The sequence below is a fragment of the Crinia signifera genome, chromosome 12, assembly GCF_055691185.1.
Source record: "Crinia signifera chromosome 12, ASM5569118v1, whole genome shotgun sequence".
Classification (NCBI taxonomy): Eukaryota; Metazoa; Chordata; class Amphibia; order Anura; family Myobatrachidae; genus Crinia; species Crinia signifera.
In genome coordinates this window covers 1,824,750-1,847,390 of record NC_139228.1, presented here as the reverse complement: position 1 = coordinate 1,847,390, position 22,641 = coordinate 1,824,750, and the positions used below count along the sequence as shown (strand labels likewise).

At 50.6% G+C, this 22,641-nt stretch overlaps 1 protein-coding gene across 7 annotated transcripts in view; it reads left to right on the top strand.

Moving 5' to 3' along the window:
- The window catches only part of PPOX (protoporphyrinogen oxidase), a 26,725-nt gene extending 4,084 nt beyond the window's left edge, over positions 1 to 22,641 (top strand). For 5 of the 7 annotated variants that reach the window (XM_083167655.1, XM_083167653.1, XM_083167651.1 and 2 more), the window contains exons 2-13: positions 3,959 to 4,062; positions 5,614 to 5,748; positions 5,843 to 5,958; positions 6,847 to 6,979; positions 13,993 to 14,137; positions 19,845 to 20,035; positions 20,113 to 20,173; positions 20,255 to 20,373; positions 20,698 to 20,811; positions 20,972 to 21,121; positions 21,956 to 21,998; positions 22,297 to 22,641. In XM_083167655.1, coding sequence (XP_083023781.1) covers positions 3,976 to 4,062; positions 5,614 to 5,748; positions 5,843 to 5,958; positions 6,847 to 6,979; positions 13,993 to 14,137; positions 19,845 to 20,035; positions 20,113 to 20,173; positions 20,255 to 20,373; positions 20,698 to 20,811; positions 20,972 to 21,121; positions 21,956 to 21,998; positions 22,297 to 22,427 — 1,425 coding nt within the window. In that variant the 5' untranslated portion in view covers positions 3,959 to 3,975 and the 3' untranslated portion in view covers positions 22,428 to 22,641. Of the gene's footprint in view, positions 1 to 669; positions 751 to 3,958; positions 4,063 to 5,613; positions 5,749 to 5,842; positions 5,959 to 6,846; positions 6,980 to 13,992; positions 14,138 to 19,844; positions 20,036 to 20,112; positions 20,174 to 20,254; positions 20,374 to 20,697; positions 20,812 to 20,971; positions 21,122 to 21,955; positions 21,999 to 22,296 lie in introns of those variants that run through there. The other 2 variants (XM_083167652.1, XM_083167654.1) reach the window with 2 other exon arrangements.

The window sequence follows — 22,641 nt, the reverse complement described above, 5'->3', positions numbered from 1 at the left end:
TCCATCCAAGCAAATAGTTGGATGGTTGGAGGAAAGTTGGTCTGATGTGTGGCCAGCATTAGTAATGAAGCACTGTTCGCTCTGTGTGTATGTCCTCCGGCGCTGGTGTGGCGCAGTCCTACGTGTCACTATCGCAGGACTAGATTTATACTGCATGCAGTATAAATCTAGTCATCACCAGTGTTCTCCCTCCATAGAACACTGGCCGTGACAGATCGCTCAGCACACATCACACATGCCAAGTCACTCCGTGTGTAAGGGGCTTAAGGGAAATCCCGGATCAGAGCAGGTTCCTCTCCTGAAGTAAAATACAAGGTAGATGTGTGGTGCACTATTATCAGCAGCTGGCAAGGGGTAGTCACTCCCCTAGATATAGGTAAATGTAAAAAAAAATTGCCAGCGCTGGCTGAATAATATTTCAGCCGGTTCAAGATAAAATAAATAATTTATTAACTATACTAAAGATAAAGGCATAAAGAAATCTAAAAATGAAAAAGAAATAAGAATCATAAAACTGGAATAAAGGACTTGCTCATGTTGGGAGGCGGTACAGCATGTGTCTGACACTGCACAGCATCAGTGTGATAGGGTAATCTGCTCTCCCCAGACACTTCCTGCTTCCTCTGTCACTCATGCAGCATAAGCTCTGTGGTTGGCTGCTTGAGTATATACACACCCCCTGCCTCCTCCTACCATGTGGCAGCAGTGAGCAGTCAGTGTGGGGAGAGCTGCTGCCGCTGTGAGTGCTGGGTAAGGTTACATTGTATATCTGCTGTTATGTATATCATCTTTTCCTAGTGGTTATGGTGTATAGTCCAGTGGTTACTGTGTATGGTTATGGTGTATAGTCGCAGTGGTTACTGTGTATGGTTATGGTGTATAGTCCCGGTGGTTACTGTGTATGGTTATGGTGTATAGTCCCAGTGGTTATGGTGTATAGTCCCAGTGGTTACGGTGTATGGTTATGGTGTATAGTCCCAGTGGTTACTGTGTATGGTTATGGTGTATAGTCCCAGTGGTTACGGTGTATGGTTATGGTGTATAGTCCCAGTGGTTACGGTGTAGGGTTATGGTGTATAGTCCCAGTGGTTACGGTGTAGGGTTATGGTGTATAGTCCCAGTGGTTACGGTGTATGGTTATGGTGTATAGTCCCAGTGGTTACGGTGTATGGTTATGGTGTATAGTCCCAGTGGTTACTGTGTATGGTTATGGTGTATAGTCCCAGTGGTTACTGTGTATGGTTATGGTGTATAGTCCCGGTGGTTACTGTGTATGGTTATGGTGTATAGTCCCGGTGGTTACGGTGTATGGTTATGGTGTATAGTCCCGGTGGTTACGGTGTAGGGTTATGGTGTATAGTCCCAGTGGTTACTGTGTATGGTTATGGTGTATAGTCCCAGTGGTTACTCTGTATGGTTATGGTGTATAGTCCCAGTGGTTACTGTGTATGGTTATGGTGTATAGTCCCAGTGGTTACGGTGTATGGTTATGGTGTATAGTCCCAGTGGTTACTGTGTATGGTTATGGTGTATAGTCCCAGTGGTTACTGTGTATGGTTATGGTGTATAGTCCCAGTGGTTACTGTGTATGGTTATGGTGTATAGTCCCAGTGGTTACGGTGTATGGTTATGGTGTATAGTCCCAGTGGTTACGGTGTAGGGTTATGGTGTATAGTCCCAGTGGTTACGGTGTAGGGTTATGGTGTATAGTCCCAGTGGTTACTGTGTATGGTTATGGTGTATAGTCCCAGTGGTTACGGTGTAGGGTTATGGTGTATAGTCCCAGTGGTTATGGTGTATAGTCCCAGTGGTTACGGTGTATGGTTATGGTGTATAGTCCCAGTGGTTACGGTGTATGGTTATGGTGTATAGTCCCAGTGGTTACGGTGTAGGGTTACGGTGTATAGTCCCAGTGGTTACTGTGTATGGTTATGGTGTATAGTCCCAGTGGTTACTGTGTATGGTTACGGTGTATAGTCCCAGTGGTTACGGTGTATGGTTACGGTGTATAGTCCCAGGGGTTACGGTGTATGGTTACGGTGTATAGTCCCAGGGGTTACGGTGTATGGTTACGGTGTATAGTCCCAGGGGTTACGGTGTATGGTTACGGTGTATAGTCCCAGGGGTTACGGTGTATGGTTACGGTGTATAGTCCCAGTGGTTACGGTGTATGGTTACGGTGTATAGTCCCAGTGGTTACTGTGTATGGTTATGGTGTATAGTCCCAGTGGTTACTCTGTATGGTTATGGTGTATAGTCCCAGTGGTTACGGTGTATGGTTATGGTGTATAGTCCCAGTGGTTACTGTGTATGGTTATGGTGTATAGTCCCAGTGGTTACGGTGTATGGTTATGGTGTATAGTCCCAGTGGTTACTGTGTATGGTTATGGTGTATAGTCCCAGTGGTTACGGTGTATGGTTATGGTGTATAGTCCCAGTGGTTACTGTGTATGGTTATGGTGTATAGTCCCAGTGGTTACTCTGTATGGTTATGGTGTATAGTCCCAGTGGTTACTGTGTATGGTTATGGTGTATAGTCCCAGTGGTTACGGTGTATGGTTACGGTGTATAGTCCCAGTGGTTACTGTGTATGGTTATGGTGTATAGTCCCAGTGGTTACTCTGTATGGTTATGGTGTATAGTCCCAGTGGTTACTCTGTATGGTTATGGTGTATAGTCCCAGTGGTTACGGTGTATGGTTATGGTGTATAGTCCCAGTGGTTACGGTGTAGGGTTATGGTGTATAGTCCCAGTGGTTACGGTGTAGGGTTATGGTGTATAGTCCCAGTGGTTACGGTGTAGGGTTATGGTGTATAGTCCCAGTGGTTACGGTGTAGGGTTATGGTGTATAGTCCCAGTGGTTACTGTGTATGGTTATGGTGTATAGTCCCAGTGGTTACGGTGTATGGTTATGGTGTATAGTCCCAGTGGTTACTGTGTATGGTTATGGTGTATAGTCCCAGTGGTTACTGTGTATGGTTATGGTGTATAGTCCCAGTGGTTACTGTGTATGGTTATGGTGTATAGTCCCAGTGGTTACTGTGTATGGTTATGGTGTATAGTCCCAGTGGTTACTGTGTATGGTTATGGTGTATAGTCCCAGTGGTTACTGTGTATGGTTATGGTGTATAGTCCCAGTGGTTACGGTGTATGGTTATGGTGTATAGTCCCAGTGGTTACTGTGTACATGCTGTAGCACAGTCATGTGACACCGCAGTTGTGTCTGATTGTGTTGTCCTGTGTGTTAGGTTTACTCCTAAGATTTAAAATTGTACAATTGTGTCACCCGGAACCTTATAAACAGATAATACAGCACTGCTACGCTACCTACTATGCCAGCCGGTTACACATCTACAGCGATCTGCAGAGCATTACACTATGTGCCAACTACCCCCTGACCGGTACATAGTGATATATCCTGCAGATTATTACATTACTGACCACTCTAGTGATCTGCAGAACATCGCTCTGTCCTATCTACCTCCTGCCAGGTGCATAGTGATATATCCTGCAGATTATTACATTACTGACCTCTCTAGTGATCTGCAGAACATCGCTCTGTCCCATCTACCCCCTGACAGGTAGTGATATATCCTGCAGATTATTACATACTGACCTCTCTAGTGACCTGCAGAACATCGCTCTGTCCCATCTACCCCCTGACAGGTACATAGTTATATATCCTGCAGATTATTACATTACTGACCTCCCTAGTGACCTGCAGAACATCGCTCTGTCCCATCTACCCCCTGACAGGTACATAGTGATATCTCCTGCAGATTATTACATTACTGACCTCCCTAGTGACCTGCAGAACATCGCTCTGTCCCATCTACCCCCTGACAGGTAGTGATATACTCTGCACTGTACAATCAGGCGGATAGGATTAGAGATGACATTGTGTAACCCTGGCGTGTTCTATGATGTGTTATAACCTAGATCTTTTTCCCATCTGCAGAAGCTGCCGCTATTTGGATGCAGCGGACAGTGGTAGTAGCTGGTGGTGGTATCAGCGGGCTGGCAGCTTGTTACCACCTCATTAAAGATGTCAAAGTGTCTAAGGTAAGAACGTCTGCTGTAATATAGATTGTCCCCCACAGAGCTGGCACTCAGGGATCCCTATAGCACACTCCGAGGCATACCCTCTGGATATATCCGCACATTAGCTGGGACTGTAGCTTATAACCAGGAGCCTCTGTCCCGAGGCTGTGACTGAGTGGCCTGATTAGACTGCAATGTGTGGACACAACTTGCTGTGGTGTAATAAGATACCCCTCCCCTTTAGAATGTAAGCTCTCCTGAGCAGGGCCCTCTGCCTCATGTGCATTTCCTTCTATTAAACCACCTTCGATGGCACCAAATCCTGCGGTGTTCTGCCACCCCAATACATATCCCATTGTCTAATGCTGACAGTATGGTTATGTGCCCTGTACTTGTCCTCTATTGTATCCAGCTGTAAGTCACTTACTCCTGGGTTATATACTGTGTAATAGGGTGCTGCATATCCCTTGTTCTCTGCCCCCTGATACTTATGTCAGTGCCGCCTGCTGATGCAGCTATGGTTATATGTCCTGTACTTGTCCTCTATTGTATACAGCTGTAAGTCACTGTCTCCTGGGTTATATACTCTGTAATAGGGTGCTGCAGATCCCTTGTTCTCTGCCCCCTGATACTTATATCAGTGTCACCTGCCGATGCAGCTATGGTAATATACCCTGTACTTGTCCTCTATTGTATACAGCTGTAAGTCACTGTCTCCTGGGTTATATACTCTGTAATAGGGTGCTGTGGATCCCTTGTTCTCTGCCCCCTGATACTTATGTCAGTGCCGCCTGCTGATGCAGCTATGGTTATGTGCCCTGTACTTGTCCTCCATTGTATCCAGCTGTAAGTCACTGTCTCCTGGGTTATATACTCTGTAATAGGGTGCTGCGGATCCCTTGTTCTCTGCCCCCTGATACTTATGTCAGTGCCGCCTGCTGATGCAGCTATGGTTATGTGCCCTGTACTTGTCCTCTATTGTATACAGCTGTAAGTCACTGTCTCCTGGGTTATATACTCTGTAATAGGGCGCTGCGGATCCCTTGTTCTCTGCCCCCTGATACTTATGTCAGTGTCCTCTGCTGATGCAGCTATGGTTATGTGCCCTGTACCTGTCCTCTATTGTATACATCTGTAAGTCACTGTCTCCTGGGTTATATACTCTGTAATAGGATGCTGCGGATCCCATGTTCTCTGTCCCCTGATACTTATGTCAGTGCCGCCTGCTGATGCAGCTATGGTTATGTGCCCTGTACTTGTCCTCTATTGTATTCAGCTGTAAGTCACTGTCTCCTGGGTTATGTACTCTGTAATAGGGCGATGCGGATCCCTTGTTCTCTGCCCCCTGATACTTATGTCAGTGTCCCCTGCTGATGCAGCTGTGGTTATGTGCCCTGTACTTGTCCTCCATTGTATCCAGCTGTAAGTCACTGTCTCTTGGGTTATGTACGTTGTAATAGGGCACTGCGGATCCCTTGTGGCGCCATATAAATAATGGATAATAGGAATAATACATGGGCACATTGGCGTACACCTGGGTGTAGTATGCTGAGATTCTGTGATGTACCACAGGTGATACTGCTGGAGGGAAGCAGCCGGCTGGGGGGATGGATGCACTCCACCCGGACAGAAGACGGAGCTGTGTTTGAGCATGGCCCCCGAGGAATGCGTCCTGCCGGAGTAGTGGGGAAGAATACGCTGTGTATGGTGAGTCGCCGTATCCGTTCACCTCTAATACTAACCACTTGTCACTGAGGGGACTGGAGGACAGCAGACTCACAGCCACTCTGATCCCACATAGATCTCTGAGCTTGGATTAGAAGGGGAACTACTTCCAGTCCCGAGGGACCATCCGGCCGCCAAGAACCGCTACCTCTACGTCAAGAAGTCCCTGCATAAACTGCCCTCTAGCCTGGGGTAAGTGCGCCCTACACAAGAGCATGTCTGCCACGGGTCATACACATGCAAGGTGGCCAAGCAAATCTCCATATCTCCCCAATATAGAACACGGTAGTATAGGTGAAGAAAAAGAGGTTTATTAAGAGTGCAACATTGCACTAAGTGACAGCTGCTGACCTGACAGCCGTTTCAACTGCTGGGTGCAGTTTTCATCAGAAAACTGCACCCAGCAGTTGAAACGGCTGTCAGGTCAGCAGCTGTCACTTAGTGCAATGTTGCACTCTTAATAAACCTCTTTTTCTTCACCTATACTACCGTGTGCCGGATCCATCCTTTCTCTGAGGGGGTAAGTGTCTCTTATTGCTCTATTATGTTCCTGGCACCGGATTTTTATTGAAGCCACGAGTGCCAACCCGATACACCTACTTACCCAATATAGAACAGGGATATATACTGGATGTTGTACAGGCTGATTAGTCTCCAATAGCCACCAGTTGGCAGACATTGTGTACATGATGGTGTTGGTTATCCAGTGCTAGATGCACAGAGCTTGCGCCACTTCCTCAGGCAGGTTGTGATCTGCACCATCGGAGCCCAGATGCTGAGTGAGGGCTATTTGAACCTAGGTTGGTGCCAATGACTGAGAAGGTTATAGACACCAGGAGCAATCTAAAATCCAAGTACTCTGATCCCTCTTGTATCCACACATCTGATTGGCCAGCTGCACAACCAAATACCATAGTCCTTCTCCTGGTCCATGTCTGCAGGATTGCAGTGGTTATGTTCAGTCATTAGTCTTTAATAGAAAGAAAAGAGAGAGAGACTTCAGACTCTGCTTTGGGCTAATAGTTATCGCCCGACTCCCACCCTCCTCGTCCGCATCGTGACCTCCTGTGTTCATTTTAGTGAAGTATTTCGCACCATCCCACCATTCAGCCGACCCCTCTTCCTTTGTGGCCTCAAAGACCTGACGGCTCGGCGTGGACCTCAGGAAGATGAGAGCGTCCATGATTTCTTTACACGCCGCTTCGGGAAAGAGGTGAGAACTTTAGTTATGTGATGGCTGGTGGGGTTCAGGTGATGGTTCTAGGGGTGGGGGAGAGCTCTAAATGGAAGCTCGGTGTCCCTGTAACGTCTATGGGAGACGGGATTGGTGGCGTCTATGGGAGACGGGATTGGTGGCGTCTATGGGAGACGGGATCGGTGGCGTCTATGGGAGACGGGATCGGTGGCGTCTATGGGAGACGGGATCGGTGGCGTCTATGGGAGACGGGATCGGTGGCGTCTATGGGAGACGGGATCGGTGACGTCTATGGGAGACGGGATCGGTAACGTACATGTGCACAGAGGGCAAAATCAGTAACGTATATATGTGCAGAGGGAGTCGGGATCAGTAATGTATATGGGAAACGGGATCAGTAACGTTCGTGTGCGCGGAGGGAGACAGGATCGGGAACGTTCGTGTGCGCGGAGGGAGACAGGATCGGGAACGTTCGTGTGCGCGGAGGGAGACGGGATCGGGAACGTTCGTGTGCGCGGAGGGAGACGGGATCGGGAACGTTCGTGTGCGCGGAGGGAGACGGGATCGGGAACGTTAGTGTGCGCGGAGGGAGACGGGATCGGGAACGTTAGTGTGCGCGGAGGGAGACGGGATCGGGAACGTTAGTGTGCGCGGAGGGAGACGGGATCGGGAACGTTAGTGTGCGCGGAGGGAGACGGGATCGGGAACGTTAGTGTGCGCGGAGGGAGACGGGATCGGGAACGTTAGTGTGCGCGGAGGGAGACGGGATCGGGAACGTTAGTGTGCGCGGAGGGAGACGGGATCGGGAACGTTAGTGTGCGCGGAGGGAGACGGGATCGGGAACGTTAGTGTGCGCGGAGGGAGACGGGAACGTTAGTGTGCGCGGAGGGAGACGGGATCGGGAACGTTAGTGTACGCGGAGGGAGACGGGATCGGGAACGTTAGTGTGCGCGGAGGGAGACGGGATCGGGAACGTTAGTGTGCGCGGAGGGAGACGGGATGAGGAACGTTAGTGTGCGCGGAGGGAGACGGGATCAGTAACGTTAGTGTAACGTACATGTGCACAGAGGGCAAAATCAGTAACGTATATATGTGCAGAGGGAGTCGGGATCAGTAATGTATATGGGAAACGGGATCAGTAACGTTCGAGTGCGCGGAGGGAGACGGGATCGGGAACGTTAGTGTGCGCGGAGGGAGACGGGATCGGGAACGTTAGTGTGCGCGGAGGGAGACGGGATCGGGAACGTTAGTGTGCGCGGAGGGAGACGGGAACGTTAGTGTGCGCGGAGGGAGACGGGATCGGGAACGTTAGTGTACGCGGAGGGAGACGGGATCGGGAACGTTAATGTGCGCGGAGGGAGACGGGATCGGGAACGTTAGTGTGCGCGGAGGGAGACGGGATGAGGAACGTTAGTGTGCGCGGAGGGAGACGGGATCAGTAACGTTAGTGTGCGCGGAGGGAGACGGGATCAGTAACGTTCGTGTGCGCGCGGAGGGAGACAGACCATTGATAAGCTAAGTAATGTGCTGCTGTCATCTCATCCTTATCTCTGGCACCATCCCTGGCTGACACCCGACTGATATCCCTGTGTGGTTGTGTAAGGGCCGCCCCAGTCTCCAATGCTGGGATCACCCTGATACTGTATAGGGCTGATCTATGTATAGGTTCTGTACATACACAGCTCAGGAACAATGCTAAATACTAAAATATTGTTGTGACATCTTAAATTTTCTACATTTAACAGATAAATATACCAATATTTCTACTCTGATTTTACACTGCTCACATCATGTCACTGCCTTCACATGCAGCTCTGTCCTCACCATCACTCCTCTCCTGATATACTCTGTGCTGCTGTGGACCCTGATCTATATAACTCTGTCTGTGGCTTCCTGCTGCCCCCATTCCCCTCCTCACATCATGTCACTGCCCCTGTCACATGCAGCCCTGTCCTCACTGACACATACCTCATCTCCTGACATACTCTGTGCTGCTGGGGGCCCTGCTCATCCCACTATATAACGCTCAGTATGTGGCTTCCTGCTGCCCCCATTCCCCTCCTCACATCCTGTCACATGCAGCCATGTCCTCACCATCACTCCTCTCCTGATATACTCTGTGCTGCTGTGGACCCTGCTCCTCCCACTATATAACTCTCAGCCTGTGGCTTCCTGCTGCCTCCATTCCCCTCCTCACATCTTGTCACTGCCCCTGTCACATGTAGCCCTATACTGCCTGAAACATCCCTCATCTCCTGATATACTCTGTGCTGCTGGGGACCCTGCTCCTCCCATTATATAACTCTAAGCCTGTGGCTTCCTGCTGCCTCCATTCCTCTCATCATGTCACTGCCCCTGTAACATACAGCCCTGTCCTCACTGACACATCCCTCATCTCCTGATATACTTTGTGCTGGTGGGGACCCTGCTCCTCCCACTATATAACTCTCAGTCTGTGGCTTCCTGCTGCCCCCATTCCTCTCCTCACATCATGTCACTGCTCCTGTCACATGCAGCCCTGTCCTCACTGACACATCACTCATCTCCTGATATACTCTGTGCTGCTGGGGACCCTGCTCCTCCCACTATATAACTGTCAGTCTGTGGCTTCCTGCTGCCTCCATTCCCCTCCTCACATCATGTCACTGCCCCTGTCACATGCAGCCCTGTCCTCACTGACACATACCTCATCTCCTGACATACTCTGTGCTGCTGGGGGCCCTGCTCATCCCACTATATAACGCTCAGTATGTGGCTTCCTGCTGCCCCCATTCCCCTCCTCACATCCTGTCACATGCAGCCATGTCCTCACCATCACTCCTCTCCTGATATACTCTGTGCTGCTGTGGACCCTGCTCCTCCCACTATATAACTCTCAGCCTGTGGCTTCCTGCTGCCTCCATTCCCCTCCTCACATCATGTCACTGCCCCTGTCACATGTAGCCCTATACTGCCTGAAACATCCCTCATCTCCTGATATACTCTGTGCTGCTGGGGACCCTGCTCCTCCCATTATATAACTCTAAGCCTGTGGCTTCCTGCTGCCTCCATTCCTCTCATCATGTCACTGCCCCTGTAACATACAGCCCTGTCCTCACTGACACATCCCTCATCTCCTGATATACTTTGTGCTGGTGGGGACCCTGCTCCTCCCACTATATAACTCTCAGTCTGTGGCTTCCTGCTGCCCCCATTCCTCTCCTCACATCATGTCACTGCTCCTGTCACATGCAGCCCTGTCCTCACTGACACATCACTCATCTCCTGATATACTCTGTGCTGCTGGGGACCCTGCTCCTCCCACTATATAACTGTCAGTCTGTGGCTTCCTGCTGCCTCCATTCCCCTCCTCACATCATGTCACTGCCCCTGTCACATACAGCCCTGTCCTCACTGACACATCCCTCATCTCCTGATATACTCTGTGCTGCTGGGGACCCTGCTCCTCCCACTATATAACTCTCAGTCTGTGGCTTCCTGCTGCCCCCATTCCCCTCCTCACATCATGTCACTGCCCCTGTCACATGCAGCCCTGTCCTCACTGACATCACTCATCTCCTGATATACTCTGTGCTGCTGGGTACCCTGCTCCTCCCACTATATAACTCTCAGTTTGTGGATTCCTGCTGCCTCCATTCCCCTCCTCACATCATGTCACTGCCCCTGTCACATGCAGCCCTGTCCTCACTGACACATCACTCATCTCCTGATATACTTTGTGCTGCTGGGGACCCTGCTCATCCCACTATATAACTCTCAGACTGTGGCTTCCTGCTGCCCCCATTCCCCTACTCACATCATGTCACTGCCCCTGTCACATGCAGCCCTGTCCTCACTGACACATCCCTCATCTCCTGACATACTCTGTGCTGCTGGGGCCCTGCTCATCCCACTATATAACTCTCAGTCTGTGGCTTCCTCCTGCCCCCATTCCCCTCCTCACATAATGTCACTGCCCCTGTCACATGCAGCCCTGTCCTCACTGACACATCACTCATCTCCTGATATACTCTGTGCTGCTGGGGACCCTGCTCCTCCCACTATATAACTCTCAGTCTGTGGCTTCCTGCTGCCTCCATTCCCCTCCTCACATCATGTCACTGTCCCTGTCACATGCACCCCTGTCCTCACTGACACATCCCTCATCTCCTGATATACTCTGTGCTGCTGGGGAGCCTGCTCCTCCCACTATATAACTCTCAGTCTGTGGCTTCCTGCTGCCTCCATTCCCCTCCTCACATCATGTCACTGCCCCTGTCACATGCAGCCCTGTCCTCACTGACACATCACTCATCTCCTGATATACTCTGTGCTGCTGGGGACCCTGCTCATCCCACTATATAACTCTCAGACTGTGGCTTCCTGCTGCCCCCATTCCCCTACTCACATCATGTCACTGCCCCTGTCACATGCAGCCCTGTCCTCACTGACACATCCCTTATCTCCTGACATACTCTGTGCTGCTGGGGGCCCTGCTCATCCCACTATATAACTCTCATTCTGTGGCTTCCTCCTGCCCCCATTCCCCTCCTCACATAATGTCACTGCCCCTGTCACATGCAGCCCTGTCCTCACTGACACATCACTCATCTCCTGATATACTTTGTGCTGCTGGGGACCCTGCTCATCCCACTATATAACTCTCAGTCTGTGGCTTCCTCCTGCCCCCATTCCCCTCCTCACATAATGTCACTGCCCCTGTCACATGCAGCCCTGTCCTCACTGACACATCACTCATCTCCTGATATACTCTGTGCTGCTGGGGACCCTGCTCCTCCCACTATATAACTCTCAGTCTGTGGCTTCCTGCTGCCCCCATTCCTCTCCTCACATCATGTCACTGCCCCTGTCACATGCAGCCCTGTCCTCACTGACACATCACTCATCTCCTGATATACTCTGTGCTGCTGGGGACCCTGCTCCTCCCACTATATAACTCTCAGTCTGTGGCTTCCTGCTGCCTCCATTCCCCTCCTCACATCATGTCACTGTCCCTGTCACATGCACCCCTGTCCTCACTGACACATCCCTCATCTCCTGATATACTCTGTGCTGCTGGGGAGCCTGCTCCTCCCACTATATAACTCTCGGTCTGTGGCTTCCTGCTGCCCCCATTCCCCTCCTCACATCATGTCACTGCCACGGTCACATACAGCCCTGTCCTCACTGACACATCACTCATCTCCTGATATACTCTGTGCTGCTGGGGACCCTGCTCCTCCCACTATATAACTGTCAGTCTGTGGCTTCCTGCTGCCTCCATTCCCCTCCTCACATCATGTCACTGCCCCTGTCACATGCAGCCCTGTCCTCACTGACACATCCCTCATCTCCTGATATACTCTGTGCTGCTGCGGACCCTGCTCCTCCCACTATATAACTCTCAGTCTGTGGCTTCCTGCTGCCCCCATTCCCCTCCTCACATCATGTCACTGCCCCTGTCACATGCAGCCCTGTCCTCACTGACACATCACTCATCTCCTGATATACTCTGCGCTGCTGGGGACCCTGCTCCTCCCACTATATAACTCTCAGTCTGTTGCTTCCTGCTGCCCCCATTCCCCTCCTCACATCATGTCACTGCCCCTGTCACATGCAGCACTGTCCTCACTGACACATCACTCATCTCCTGATATACTCTGTGCTGCTGGGGACCCTGCTCCTCCCACTATATAACTCTCAGTCTGTGGCTTCCTGCTGCCTCCATTCCCCTCCTCACATGTCACTGCCCCTGTCACATGCAGCCCTGTCCTCACTGACACATCACTCATCTCCTGATATACTCTGTGCTGCTGGGGACCCTGCTCCTCCCACTATATAACTCTCAGTCTGTGGCTTCCTGCTGCCCCCATTCCCCTCCTCACATCATGTCACTGCCCCTGTCACATGCAGCCCTGTTCTCAGTGACACATCCCTCATCTCCTGATATACTCTGTGCTGCTGGGGACCCTGCTCCTCCCACTATATAACTGTCAGTCTGTGGCTTCCTGCTGCCTCCATTCCCCTCCTCACATCATGTCACTGCCCCTGTCACATGCAGCCCTGTCCTCACTGACACATCCCTCATCTCCTGATATACTCTGTGCTGCTGCGGACCCTGCTCCTCCCACTATATAACTCTCAGTCTGTGGCTTCCTGCTGCCCCCATTCCCCTCCTCACATCATGTCACTGCCCCTGTCACATGCAGCCCTGTCCTCACTGACACATCACTCATCTCCTGATATACTCTGCGCTGCTGGGGACCCTGCTCCTCCCACTATATAACTCTCAGTCTGTTGCTTCCTGCTGCCCCCATTCCCCTCCTCACATCATGTCACTGCCCCTGTCACATGCAGCACTGTCCTCACTGACACATCACTCATCTCCTGATATACTCTGTGCTGCTGGGGACCCTGCTCCTCCCACTATATAACTCTCAGTCTGTGGCTTCCTGCTGCCTCCATTCCCCTCCTCACATGTCACTGCCCCTGTCACATGCAGCCCTGTCCTCACTGACACATCACTCATCTCCTGATATACTCTGTGCTGCTGGGGACCCTGCTCCTCCCACTATATAACTGTCAGTCTGTGGCTTCCTGCTGCCCCCATTCCCCTCCTCACATCATGTCACTGCCCCTGTCACATGCAGCCCTGTCCTCAGTGACACATCCCTCATCTCCTGATATACTCTGTGCTGTGGTGAGCATTTTTAGCGTTTGATTGTTCCTGGACTGTGAATGGCATAGCAGGTGTAGGGGCAAGAGGACACTCAGGGGAAGTTAAAGTGGAACAGGCAGCAATTGGGTTGTGTAACTCATGTGACACATTTAATGATCATCATGTGACTCAACCCCCAGTCACATGACCCACAAGAGGGATTATTGCTCCTTTCCCCAGAGTGATACTCTGCACTGCACCAAATCCACACTAACTACAGATGGAAGCATCAGGCTGCTAGTGTACATACATGTAAATGTGCGCATGGTGTAACAGCGCAGGAGGTGTAGTCGTCATAGGTTATGTGTATTGTATGTCTGTGTTTTCTCTGCAGCTGGCTGACATAGTCGTAGACAGCCTGTGCCGGGGTGTGTTTGCCGGTGACTGCCGCCAGCTCAGCCTGCGCTCCTGCTTCCCGTTCCTGCATGAGGCTGAACGCAGAAGGAGGTCGGTCATCTTGGGCATGGCGACCGGTGGAGGTAAGACCTCCAGGGGAACCATTTATAGTTAGAATTGTTGTATACGTACGCATTGGGGAATCTTGTGCGCTGGCAAACTGCTCACCCCTCCATCAGGTCACTGCGTCCCGTACAGATTGCTTTATGTGATCCGTCAGGTCACTGTGTCCCGTACAGATTGCTTTATGTGATCCATCAGGTCACTGCGTCCCGTACAGATTGCTTTATGTGACCAGTCAGGTCACTGCGTCCCGTACAGATTGCTTTATGTGATCCATCAGGTCACTGCGTCCCGTACAGATTGCTTTATGTGATCCGTCAGGTCACTGTGTCCCGTACAGATTGCTTTATGTGAGCCATCAGGTCACTGCGTCCCGTACAGATTGCTTTATGTGATCCATCAGGTCACTGCGTCCCGTACAGATTGCTTTATGTGATCCATCAGGTCACTGCGTCCCGTACAGATTGCTTTATGTCATCCATCAGGTCACTGCGTCCCATACAGATTGCTTTATGTGATCCATCAGGTCACTGTGTCCCGTACAGATTGCTTTATGTGATCCGTCAGGTCACTGTGTCCCGTACAGATTGCTTTATGTGATCCATCAGGTCACTGCGTCCCGTACAGATTGCTTTATGTGATCCATCAGGTCACTGCGTCCCGTACAGATTGCTTTATGTGATCCATCAGGTCACTGCGTCCCGTACAGATTGCTTTATGTGATCCGTCAGGTCACTGCGTCCCGTACAGATTGCTTTATGTGATCCATCAGGTCACTGCGTCCCGTACAGATTGCTTTATGTGATTCATCAGGTCACTGCGTCCCGTACAGATTGCTTTATGTGATCCATCAGGTCACTGTGTCCTGTACAGATTGCTTTATGTGATCCATCAGGTCACTGCGTCCCGTACAGATTACTTTATGTAATCCATCAGGTTACTGCGTCCCGTACAGATTACTTTATGTAATCCATCAGGTCACTGCGTCCCGTACAGATTGCTTTATATGATGCGTCAGGTCACTGCGTCCCGTACAGATTACTTTATGTGATCCATCAGGTCACTGTGTCCTGTACAGATTGCTTTATGTGATCCGTCAGGTCACTGTGTCCCGTACAGATTACTTTATGTGATCCATCAGGTCACTGCGTCCCGTACAGATTGCTTTATGTGATCCATCAGGTCACTGCGTCCTGTACAGATTACTTTATGTGATCCATCAGGTCACTGCGTCCCGTACAGATTGCTTTATGTGATCCGTCAGGTCACTGCGTCCTGTACAGATTACTTTATGTGATCCATCAGGTCACTGTGTCCCGTACAGATTGCTTTATATGATGCGTCAGGTCACTGCGTCCCGTACAGATTACTTTATGTAATCCATCAGGTCACTGTGTCCCGTACAGATTGCTTTATGTGATTCATCAGGTCCCTGCGTCCTGTACAGATTACTTTATGTGATCCATCAGGTCACTGTGTCCCGTACAGATTGCTTTATATGATCCGTCAGGTCACTGCGTCCTGTACAGATTACTTTATGTGATCCATCAGGTCACTGTGTCCCGTACAGATTGCTTTATGTGATCCATCAGGTCACTGCGTCCCGTACAGATTGCTTTATGTGATCCGTCAGGTCACTGCGTCCCATACAGATTGCTTTATGTGATCCATCAGGTCACTGCGTCCCGTACAGATTGCTTTATGTAATCCATCAGGTCACTGTGTCCCGTACAGATTGCTTTATGTGATCTATCAGGTCACTGCGTCCCGTACAGATTGCTTTATGTGATCCATCAGGTCACTGTGTCCCGTACAGATTGCTTTATGTGATCCGTCAGGTCACTGTGTCCCGTACAGATTGCTTTATGTGATCCATCAGGTCACTGCGTCCCGTACAGATTGCTTTATGTGATCCATCAGGTCACTGCGTCCCGTACCGTGAATAGGCTGATTGCTTTATGTGATCCATCAGGTCACTGTGTCCCGTACAGATTGCTTTATGTGATCCGTCAGGTCACTGTGTCCCGTACAGATTTCTTTATGTGATCCATCAGGTCACTGCGTCCCGTACAGATTGCTTTATGTGATCCATCAGGTCACTGCGTCCCGTACAGATTGCTTTATGTAATCCATCAGGTCACTGCGTCCCGTACAGATTACTTTATGTGATCCATCAGGTCACTGCGTCCCGTACAGATTACTTTATGTGATCCATCAGGTCACTGCGTCCCGTACAGAATGCTTTATGTGATCCATCAGGTCACTGCGTCCCGTACAGATTGCTTTATGTGATCCATCAGGTCCCTGCGTCCCGTACAGATTGCTTTATTTGATCCATCAGGTCACTGTGTCCCGTACAGATTGCTTTATTTGATCCATCAGGTCACTGCGTCTTGTACAGATTGCTTTATTTGATCCATCAGGTCACTGCGTCTCGTACAGATTGCTTTATGTGATCTATCAGGTCACTGTGTCCATTACAGATTACTTTATATGATCCGTCAGGTCACTGCGTCCCGTACCGTGCATAGACTGATTGCTTTATGTGATGCGTCAGGTCACTGCGTCCCGTACCGTGCATAGGCTGATTGCTTTATGTGATCAGTCTGGTCACTACGTCCCGTACCATGCAGGGTATGATTGCTTTATATGATGCGTCAGGTCACTGCGTCCCGTACCATGCAGGGTATGATTGCTTTATATGATGCGTCAGGTCACTGCGTCCCGTACCATGCAGGGTATGATTGCTTTATAGGATGCGTCAGGTCACTGCGTCCCGTACCGTGCATAGACTGATTGCTTTATATGATGCGTCAGGTCACTGCGTCCCGTACCGTGCACGGCATGATTGCTTTATATGATGCGTCAGGTCACTGCGTCCCATACCATGCAGGGTATGATTGCTTTATAGGATGCGTCAGGTCACTGCGTCCCGTACCGTGCAGGGTATGATTGCTTTATAGGATGCGTCAGGTCACTGCGTCCCATACCGTGCACGGCATGATTGCTTTATATGATGCGTCAGGTCACTGCGTCCCGTACCATGCAGGGTATGATTGCTTTATAGGATGCGTCAGGTCACTGCGTCCCGTACCGTGCATAGACTGATTGCTTTATGTGATCCGTCAGGTCACTGCGTCCCATACCATGCAGGGTATGATTGCTTTATATGATGCGTCAGGTCACTGCGTCCCGTACCGTGCAGGGTATGATTGCTTTATATGATGCGTCAGGTCACTGCGTCCCGTACCGTGCAGGGTATGATTGCTTTATAGGATGCGTCAGGTCACTGCGTCCCGTACCGTGCATAGACTGATTGCTTTATATGATGCGTCAGGTCACTGCGTCCCGTACCGTGCATAGACTGATTGCTTTATGTGATCCGTCAGGTCACTGCGTCCAGTGCCATGCATAGACTGATTGCTTTATGTGATCCGTCAGGTCACTGCGTCCCGTACCGTGCATAGACTGATTGCTTTATGTGATCCGTCAGGTCACTGCGTCGCGTACCGTGCATAGACTGATTGCTTTATGTGATCCGTCAGGTCACTGCGTCCAGTGCTATGCATAGACTGATTGCTTTATGTGATCCGTCAGGTCACTGCGTCCCGTACCGTGCATAGACTGATTGCTTTATGTGATCCGTCAGGTCACTGCATCCCGTACCGTGCAGGGTATGATTGCTTTATAGGATGCGTCAGGTCACTGCGTCCCGTACCGTGCATAGACTGATTGCTTTATGTGATCCGTCAGGTCACTGCGTCCAGTGCCATGCATAGACTGATTGCTTTATGTGATCCGTCAGGTCACTGCGTCCCGTACCGTGCATAGACTGATTGCTTTATGTGATGCGTCAGGTCACTGCGTCCCGTACCGTGCATAGACTGATTGCTTTATGTGATCCGTCAGGTCACTGCGTCCAGTGCCATGCAGGGTATGATTGCTTTATATGATGCGTCAGGTCACTGCGTCCCGTACCATGCAGGGTATGATTGCTTTATAGGATGCGTCAGGTCACTGCGTCCCGTACCGTGCATAGACTGATTGCTTTATATGATGCGTCAGGTCACTGCGTCCCGTACCGTGCACGGCATGATTGCTTTATATGATGCGTCAGGTCACTGCGTCCCATACCATGCAGGGTATGATTGCTTTATAGGATGCGTCAGGTCACTGCGTCCCGTACCGTGCAGGGTATGATTGCTTTATAGGATGCGTCAGGTCACTGCGTCCCATACCGTGCACGGCATGATTGCTTTATATGATGCGTCAGGTCACTGCGTCCCGTATCATGCAGGGTATGATTGCTTTATAGGATGCGTCAGGTCACTGCGTCCCGTACCGTGCATAGACTGATTGCTTTATGTGATCCGTCAGGTCACTGCGTCCCGTACCGTGCATAGACTGATTGCTTTATGTGATGCGTCAGGTCACTGCGTCCCGTACCGTGCATAGACTGATTGCTTTATGTGATCCGTCAGGTCACTGCGTCCAGTGCCATGCAGGGTATGATTGCTTTATATGATGCGTCAGGTCACTGCGTCCCGTACCATGCAGGGTATGATTGCTTTATAGGATGCGTCAGGTCACTGCGTCCCGTACCGTGCATAGACTGATTGCATTATATGATGCGTCAGGTCACTGCGTCCCGTACCGTGCACGGCATGATTGCTTTATATGATGCGTCAGGTCACTGCGTCCCATACCATGCAGGGTATGATTGCTTTATAGTATGCGTCAGGTCACTGCGTCCCGTACCGTGCAGGGTATGATTGCTTTATAGGATGCGTCAGGTCACTGCGTCCCATACCGTGCACGGCATGATTGCTTTATGATGCGTCAGGTCACTGCGTCCCGTATCATGCAGGGTATGATTGCTTTATAGGATGCGTCAGGTCACTGCGTCCCGTACCGTGCATAGACTGATTGCTTTATGTGATCCGTCAGGTCACTGCGTCCCATACCATGCAGGGTATGATTGCTTTATATGATGCGTCAGGTCACTGCGTCCCGTACCGTGCAGGGTATGATTGCTTTATATGATGCGTCAGGTCACTGCGTCCCGTACCGTGCAGGGTATGATTGCTTTATAGGATGCGTCAGGTCACTGCGTCCCGTACCGTGCATAGACTGATTGCTTTATATGATGCGCCAGGTCACTGCGTCCCGTACCGTGCATAGACTGATTGCTTTATGTGATGCGTCAGGTCACTGCGTCCCGTACCGTGCAGGGTATGATTGCTTTATAGGATGCGTCAGGTCACTGCGTCCCGTACCGTGCATAGACTGATTGCTTTATGTGATTAGTCAGGTCACTGCGTCCCGTACCATGCAGGGTATGATTGCTTTATATGATGCGTCAGGTCACTGCGTCCCGTACCGTGCAGGGTATGATTGCTTTATATGATGCGTCAGGTCACTGCGTCCCGTACCGTGCAGGGTATGATTGCTTTATAGGATGCGTCAGGTCACTGCGTCCCGTACCGTGCATAGACTGATTGCTTTATATGATGCGCCAGGTCACTGCGTCCCGTACCGTGCATAGACTGATTGCTTTATGTGATGCGTCAGGTCACTGCGTCCCGTACCGTGCAGGGTATGATTGCTTTATAGGATGCGTCAGGTCACTGCGTCCCGTACCGTGCATAGACTGATTGCTTTATGTGATTAGTCAGGTCACTGCGTCCAGTGCCATGCATAGACTGATTGCTTTATGTGATCCGTCAGGTGAGTCCCCGCTGATTGACTCTGCACTGATCCAGAGATCCAAGAAAGAGCGGTGGAGCCAGTGGTCCCTGCGGGGCGGCATGCAGACCCTCTCCGATGCCCTGGAGGATTACGTCAGGCAGAGAGGGGTGGAGGTGCACAAGGACACGCCGGTGGAGGGACTGGAGAGAGACGCCAAGCAGCGATGGCAGGTGCTGGTTGTGGGAGGGGTTAGACGTCGCACTGGGCACGAGGAGCCAGCGTCCTCTTACGTCTCTTCTGTTTGCAGATCCGGCTTCCAAATGGCAGCGTTGCAGCAGATCATGTGTTCAGCGCAGTCCCGGCTGCAGGTAATGCATGTATGCAGGCAGGAGGTTCCGCAGCGATGTTACACAGGTACGGACACTAACTGGCTGCCATTTTGTCTCTAGTTCTAAGCCGGCTGCTGGCTCCCGTGGCCAAACCCATGGCGAATACCCTGCAGGAGCTGAGCGCTGCCACCGTGGCAGTGGTGAATCTGGAGTACGATGGGAACGTGTTACCTATATCAGTGAGTGTTCCTGGGCCCCTACACCCTATGTACGAGATGGCCATACATTATATAGAGACGCCTGTCATCGTACACCATCACGCAGTACAATAATCTAGCATACGCTGTATATATTACCAATTATCTGCAGAATATAGGTAGTGACGGCAGCGGCAGCCATGTTGTACCAGTTGATGGAGAGGCTGAATATTTGTCCTGCTCACAACATGGCTGCCTCCCCAGCGGTATGGCGTCAGGATTATTAGGGTGTGACAGGCCGCGTGTTGCCTATAGGCCAGGCGGCCAGCTGGAGGCGCTCTCATCTATCTGTATCTCTCCCCACAGGGTTTTGGGCACCTGATCCCGTCCTTTGAGGATAGCGCTGTGCTGGGCATCGTGTACGACTCGCTGGCCTATCCGGAACACAACAGACACGGCACCACCTCCACCCGGCTGACGGTAACTATTAGCACACAGGGTGGAACAGAACCGAAGAGCTGACAATCTATTACATGTTTGATGTATTTCAATGTCCATATGGGGAAACCAGAGTACCGGGGCATGGTCAGACTAGGATGGGCATCATCTCCGCTGTCTCACCCGCTCTCCTTTCCCTCAGGTGATGCTGGGTGGCGCCTGGTTTGAGAGCAGCCTGGGTGAACCGGACAAGGTGGCCCCTGGGAAGCTGTTGAATCTAGCAACTGAGGCGGCTGCAACACAGCTGGGAGTCAGCGGGAAGCCGACCCGAACCCTTGTCACCCTGAACAAGGTAACGCCCCCTACACAGTGTAATGCTACAGACAGGACCTTTATCCCAATCACTATGCTGGATACAGTGTAGATCTCATACACCATCATTTGGTAGCGTTCATTCTAACCATACACACAGCAGCAGGGTCATAAGGGAGAAATAAATATATTTAGTATTAAGAATTGTCATTGATAATAATAGGGCTGATCCAGCTGCATTGTGGGCACAGTGGTAAGTACCGATATCCCTTCCCCCCTCCCCCCACACCCTTGCAGAGTTGCACGGCCCTATGCAACCTTCCACCCCCTCTGCATTATCTGCCATATTGTCGGTGCTAGAGGTGTTTCTATTCCCACAAGAATTACCCACAATTCTTCCTTCACACCCACCGTAACCCTCGCTTATGTGCAAATGCCCCTTTCGGGTCACTCAACTGCAAACTACATGGTATTGCTACAGAGTATGTGCCCTGCAGAATACCACAAGATCCAGCTGCAAAATAGACGGATATGCACCCTTACAACAGCCTAGTATCGCTGCTTTTACTGTAAAGAACCTTGCTGTTACCATGAAGAACATTAGGCGTATAGCTTGTAAATTTATGTAGTAACGCAGGTTCGATTTCCATGTCTGTCTGATGGGACACTTATGTTAGTATCAGGCCGGCATTATGTGTAATAAGAGGCCATTGCACTAGATAACACATAACCACCTGTTTGTACTGAAAGAAACCAGAGAGTGAGAGTTATCTTAGCGAGTTATATAAATGAACAGTAAAAACGCTCTAGACTTTGGCGTAGACGGCCATTGTTGTGGGGCTTATTAACCAAATTGTCTTCTGTCCCCTCGCAGAGCTGCATTCCTCAGTACACGCTGGGACACTGGAAACGGATGGGTAAGGAGAGAATGGGGGAAGGGAGGGACAGGGCGGGGCTGGGTACGCTGCTCTGTAGACTTAATGCCGCAGGACGCCATGTTGGGTGTATAGTTAGAACTAGGAGAAATTCCTGTAATTACAGCTACACCTGTAATATATTGCATCCATTGTGACTAAGGTGCCTGGCGCAAGGAGACGGCTGTTTGGCGCGGCAGCCATAGTGTGTGAGGACACAGCAGTATATACAGTAGATAGGAGCAGATTTAGCGCTATTCGGTACAGTTTTACACTATGACCCTCCTTATCTCGCACACAGAACACCTCTTCACCTACATACGGCAGAACCACCTACCTCTCAGTCTCATCGGCGCAGCGTATGAGGGCGTATCGGTCAACGACTGCGTCTATAACGCCAAGAAATCTGTCTACAGCTTGACAGGGTGCTAATGTGAGGCGCTTCCAGACTTCAGCATTCAGAGACTCTCTGTCCTGTGGTATGATGGATGGCTGTTACTGTCCTGAGGTATGATGGATGGCTGTTGGCCGCCTGTTGCCGGGTGAATAACAACCTGAGGATAAACAGATTACCAATTACCAGAATACCAGTGATAGAATGTATTTGTTATGTCACTATAAAATAAACCATGCCAGCTTACTGTTA